This window comes from Cucumis melo, chromosome 7, assembly GCF_025177605.1.
Source record: "Cucumis melo cultivar AY chromosome 7, USDA_Cmelo_AY_1.0, whole genome shotgun sequence".
NCBI classification, from domain to species: Eukaryota; Viridiplantae; Streptophyta; class Magnoliopsida; order Cucurbitales; family Cucurbitaceae; genus Cucumis; species Cucumis melo.
The window spans coordinates 11234651-11241057 of NC_066863.1; the positions used below are offsets into that span (position 1 = coordinate 11234651).

Sequence of the window (6407 nt, forward strand, 5' to 3'; positions counted from 1 at the left end):
AATTGTTCTATATTGTATAAATATTTTATCGCTTTTTTATATTTTTGAAAAGATCCCTATATTAAACTAAATTTAAGGATGTTTAACAAAACAAAACTAATCATGATCCAACCAACTCAATCAAACCCAACCAAGTAACCCCACCCACATGTGTTGGAAATAAAATTGAAAAATAAGCAAGCAAATATTCAAACAAGCAATATATAATGATCACAAAATTTAAAACAAATAACCCAAATAAAACTTAGAACCATTTAACCCCACCCATATGTGTTGGTTTTGATTAATAGTTGGACTAAATTAACATCAAAACAATCAAATTAGGTTCATAAAAAAAGTTTTTCCACTGATATAAGAAATAACTGAAGTGTTTAAGATACCTGATGAAAGATAATTCAAATCTAAAAATTGCATTCTCAAAATGAAAGAAGTTAAGAGAAATATATATATATATATATATATATATATATTATTTCAACTCAACTCGATTCAGAATCTAATAACAATAATGATCAACAAACAAAAACAAAAAGAAAAGAAATCAAACTAGCAATTCGAGTGTTCAAATATATAATATGTGATGATGATAGATATTGTTGTAATGAAATATGGGAGATTTTCCCCCCTTTAAGAATTAGCAAGAGTATAATACCTTTAATTTCGAATGTAGTAGTTCTTGCCATGGTTCTCTCTCCTCTAACTGTTGGAAGCTCAAAGAGGTAGTTCTCGGTTGTTTTCATAGAAAATCATTGATGAGAAGCAAATCCATGATCCTTACTTGTAGGATCTACATTGTTATTATTCTTGTCTTGATGAGAAAGGAATTTAGTAGCCATACTAAAGTGAAAAGGCCTAACATTTGGATGGAAAGAAGGATTATTATTGTTGTTGTTGTTAATGAAGAAATTTTGGTGCAATTGACTGAACTCCAAAAACGGAGAGGCAGTTGAAAGAGACAAAGGGGAAGGAGGCAAAGACAGATTGAGATGATTGAAGGTATGAAGGTTATTGTTATTATTATTATCCCCAGCTTGAGATGTAAGAAATGGAAGATTATTGTTTGTTGTTGATGATGATGATGACGGGGGATTAGGATCCCAATAAAACCCAAATGGAGGGGCAGAAACATTATTCAAAAGGGCTGAGAAAGAAGAATTAGGGTGAGAAGGATTGCTATTGGATTTGTGTTGTTTTTGTTTGGTCTCGTCCTCGACCCCGGCCTTGTCGATGATTTTGAACTCCGATCTATGGGGGTGTACGACTGTTGTTGTTGGTGATAGCATAGATTGGTAGTGAAGGCCGAGGCTTGCGGACGGGATTGGTAATGGAGGGAGTTCATCGATTTCATCCTTGGCGGCGTTCAGCAACCAGTCGACGACCTTGCTCGGCTGATTAAGCCCCAGCCTGTCTTGAAGATCATAGAGTTGAATTGCGGTGGAAACTGATAGTCTTACACGCCTGTCGCGCAGCCCTCTTATGGTACAAACTTTGCTGTGTCGATCTTTGCCTCCGAAAGCTCGCGACACGCGCACAATCCTTGGATCCTTCAACCTAAGCCATGGCGTCGCGGATGAGCTTGATGAACCTGCTGCTAGTTTTGGAGGTGGTGAATTCTCTTCTTTAGAATTTTTAATCATATTATGTCTCTCATCATGTTTGTCTGCAGCTAAATAATGTGTAAAAATTTTACAATTCATTAGCATTAGCTTTGTCAAGAAAGTATATATAATTAATTAATAATATATCATCATACACAAAACCCTCAAATTTAGTGTCAATTTTTTCTTACTTGAAGAAATTGGACAAAATACAAATCAAAACCCTAATTTACATCAAGATCATAAACACTTGAGGAATTCCAAAATTTCTTGGAAACGACTGACAGCTATAATTAAGTAATTCAAGATACAAGAATTGGTATAAGGAATTTGAAATTTTACTTCAAAAATGAAAAAGGGTTTGTTTGATATAAGGAGCTAAAACTTTTGGTAATTAAATTAAAAAATAAACCCAAATATTCTTTAAGGTTTTCTTAAAAGTTATCATCTTTCACTGCTTATTTTAACTAATTATCTGTTGAAAAACTAGAACAGTGTGCCCTATTTCTGTTGTAATAAAGCAGAAAAAAAGACTAAATTGACTAAATCAGAAGCTGAAAGTCGAGAGGAAAAGAGAGAAAAAGAGGGTTTTGTAAGATTGAATTTAAAAATGATTGAAGATTAGATATCACTATAAAGAGAGAATTATAATTACTTACGCATAAGCACTGATACACACTTCTATGTTCTTGAGCTTTTAGCAACTGTGTTCTTCTAAATTGATGATAGAACAAGGAGCTTCAAACCTAGTTCCAGCATATTGGTTTTTCTTTTTTAAAGGGGAAAAAACCTTCGTTTTTCTATTTCCACAGGGCATCCAACTTGATATGTAGCTCAAGGGTTGAGTCTAACTTAGAGAAGAAAAAAAAAAAGACAAAAAAACAAAAGGAAGATGCTGGAATTCAACCGACCATTCTCCGTGGGAATGCTAAAGCAATGGACCATATGTGGCCACGTGGCTTGGATTGTCATCGACTCCGATAATTGTATTACTATTGACTTGATAATTTTAAAAGGAAAATTTACCTAACAAATCCTCGAATAAATTAGAAAGCTAATATTAATTTTCTCTCCCACTCGTGAGTTTGAAAATTAGTACGAGATCTAAATGCTTTGATAAGATTTTATTATTAGACGTAGAATCATAATTTTGATCCTATACTAAGTTATCATGAACATTTTTTTTAAATTAAAATTCTATTAAAAAATCATATTACTTAGTTAGTTTTAGTTTCTAGTTAGTTCTTGGGTTTTAAAATCTTACTTAAGTTTTGAGTGTTGTGATAGACTTAAATTTTCATTTTCATTGGACCCTAATATTTATTTTGTATACAAATTTTAAACTGTTATACGTTTAGCTCTACATATATTTAGTTTTTATTTGTACATGCATGAAGATTTAAGTAAAAACTTTTAACTTTTTGAAACTTAACCACCAAACAAAAGCTAAATTCAAACCAAACAACTAAAATAATATTTTTGCCTACTTTTAAATATTATTTAACTTCATTCATTTATAATTAGTCTAAATACGGGTACATTGTAATTATTAATTTAGAAAAAAAAAACATAATTAAGTTGAGTTAAGAGTTAAATTTATGAACTTAGAAAATAGTGTTTTTAACTAGTAATTAGACAAGTGAGTTGAGTGTACGTATATAATACAAAATATAATACCCTTACTCATATAAGTAAAATTTTTGGAGTTGACGACAATTATTTGAGAGCGTTTCCGGATTAATTAGAGAAATATATTTTAAGAAAAACATTTTATTTAAAAAAATTTCTAAAAAAAATTAAATAAACTTTAAAAATATTTTAAAAGCTAAAAGACTTATTTTCAAAATTAAACACAGAAAAAATTAAACCAAAAAAACAGCAAGAAACGTCAAGATTTAAGGAAAAAATGAAGAAAAAGAAAGAACATGTTAAAAGAAATATAAGAAAAAGAAAAGAAGAGGATGTTCTTTTAATTATAAGAATTAATTGGGGGACCATTTTTTTGGTGCTGCACATTTTTGAAAAGTAGTGAGTAGTGCTTTATCGACAACTACAAAAGGTTTGGCTTAAGTCCTATCCTATCACATGCTCTTGATGGAATGCACGCCTTGTACCAACAAATATATAACTTCATGTGATCATTACCACGTCTTATATAAACATTATCTCAATTTATCCCCTAATTACATTATTTTATATTATGAAATATTGTAAAATCATCTTGACAGTTACAATAACATTCTTAAACTTTCAATATAAAAATTGAACCCATAAACATCTACAAAGGGTAAAAATCGAACCATCAAACTAAGCTTATAATAATTGTAGAAATATTGAACCTATAAATGATAAAATTGAACCCTCCAACTTATTCGAGTGTTGTAATTTATGCATTTATTTAAATTTAAATATCTAATCTAACCCAATTTTAACACTTAACAGTTCATAGGTAAAATTTTTATTATTAAAACTTTAAAATATAATTGCAACTCCCCTTATATGTTAAGGTTTGTTTTTGCAGTTTATCATTTTATATCATTCATGCTCTACAGAGATCATAATTAAATATTCATAATTCTAAATTTCAATTCAACGGGGATTCAATTTCGAACCATAACAAAGTATTTTTAAGTTTTATTTTGATACATTTTTTGCTTTCTTTATGTTGTTTGATAACTGTTTAGGTCATGTTTTGTAACAATTTTGCTTTTCTATTTTTCATTTTTAAGTTTATAAACTTAAGTTTCATTAGCTGATTTTAAAGTTCAAAGTTAAAATTTTGAAAACAAAACCTATACACATGTTTGATTATATATTTTTTTTTCCTTTCTAATAATTGAAACACAAACCAATCTTGTTTGTTACTTTTTTGGGTTTTCAGATTTTTTAAAGATAAATTACAGGAGATAAAAAGGTGTTTTTAAAGAGAGGCCGGAAAATGTATGAATACATGCAAATAATGATTTAGAAACACAGTACAAATGTTTTAGAGAGAAAAAGTGAAACATGGTAAATTTAGAGATAGAGAGAAAAATATTTAGAGAGAGTTAAATTTCATAAAATTATTAGTTAGAAAAAACAAATATAAAATGTGCATGGAAAGAGATAAATTCTAAAGAGAAAAAAGTCAAATAAAAAAATTGGGCAAAAATAAAAATAAACTTAGAGGGAGAAAGATTAAGAGTAAATGATATTTAGGTATACATGATCAAAAATTGTTTTAAATGAAAAAGTTGTAATTACTAATATAACAAAATTTTATACTCTATCAATAATAAACAATAAACACATCGATAAACATATATTAATGTCTATCAACATTATCATAGTAATAGGTGATTGTAGAGTCTAATGATGTCAATAAACATCTATTAGTAATACTTTATTATATTGATAAATATTTTAGTTTATTTTATTATATAAAAAACATCGTGAATTAAATATAAATAAAAAATACAAACAAAAGTGGTAAATAAGAGAAAATATATAGAGCAAAAGAAAAGTCGGGTAGAAGTGTATTTATTAGAGAGAAACAGAACTTATGAGAGAACTCTTAAAAAATAAATAAGTCAGCTAAAGAAAAGTAATTTATTGAAATAGGAAAAATGTTCAAAAAGTTTTACAGGTACATACCAAGAGGAGAGAAAAATTCTACTTTTATTCATCACTTAGAGCATCTTTTAATATAACAAAATGAATCGAAATATTTATAAAATATAAAAAATTTCAAATTTATAATCGATAACTAGACACTGATACATTTCTGTCAATAATATTGATAGATACTGGTAAAAGTTTATCAATGTCTATTGCTATCTATCATTGTTACAATCTCAAAGTTGTTATATTTGTAAATATTTCTAATAATTTTGTGATTTACCGTAATTCTCTATTATTTATTTATTTCAAGATAAAAGAAATAGAAGTGGAAGATAAATAACATCAACGTTGATATAGAGATAATAAGAAAATTATATATAGATACGAAAATTTTAGAGTGAGAAAGAGAAATATAATTTAAAAGAATTAGGAAGAGAATGGAGAAATTTTCAGAGAAAGGAAGTTGGAAAAAAGATCATCCGGAAATTAGAAACATGTTAAAGAGGAAAAATAAGTATTAGAAAAAAAAATTGGTTTCTTTTCCATGGTAAAAAAAACGAGTTATCAAAATTGAAAGTTGTTTTTGTAATTTCACCAACGCTCTTGAAATTAAAAAGCAGGAAAATATTTGATTATTAAGAGAAAGAGAAATGGTTTTAAATAACAAACTTTTTTAAAATATTTAAAATAATAGATATTGATAAACAATTATTAAATATTTGGTTATCGATATATCGGTATTCATTCGATAATATTTTATTATATTTATAAATATTTTGATTTGATTTACCGCAGATAAAAAAGAAACGGTTAGATGAAAAGTAAAACAGAAAATTGAAAATAAAATTGTTATTTTCTTAATTCTCTTCAATATTGCACTTAATATTTTTGGACAGATATGACATGCAAAGGTTTAAGATAAAAGGAGAATAGAAAAAAGGTGGGTAGAAGGCAGATAAAAAGTGTCTTCACTTCACATACGCTTGAATAGTTGAAAATATAATCAATAATATTTAAAATAATTAAGTATGTAATAATATTTTAAAAAATTTGTAAGTATAACAAAATTTATTAAAATTTATGGATGATTTATGATTGATTGATAGACATCAAATTATATTTACAATTGTTTCTAAAGATTGTTATATATTTAATTATTATTATAAAAATTATCATTTATTAATTATCATTTACATTAATACATAAGTA

The 6407-nt window shown here is 27.2% G+C and overlaps 1 protein-coding gene across 2 annotated transcripts; it reads right to left on the reverse strand.

The window, feature by feature from the left end:
* Positions 1-524: 524 nt before the first annotated feature.
* Positions 525-2484, reverse strand: LOC103487504 (transcription factor TCP17-like). Of its 2 annotated transcripts, none has more exons than XM_008445837.3 (2): positions 2258-2484; positions 525-1666 (listed from the first exon to the last, which is right to left on the reverse strand). In XM_008445837.3, the coding sequence occupies exons 1-2, from the start codon at positions 2259-2261 to the stop codon at positions 747-749; spliced, it is 924 nt and encodes a 307-aa protein (XP_008444059.1). In that variant the 5' UTR covers positions 2262-2484; the 3' UTR covers positions 525-746. The 2 variants fall into 2 exon arrangements, with proteins under 2 accessions (XP_008444059.1, XP_008444060.1); XM_008445838.3 differs by having other exon boundaries at positions 525-1660; positions 2258-2439.
* Between the last annotated feature and the right edge of the window lie 3923 nt (positions 2485-6407).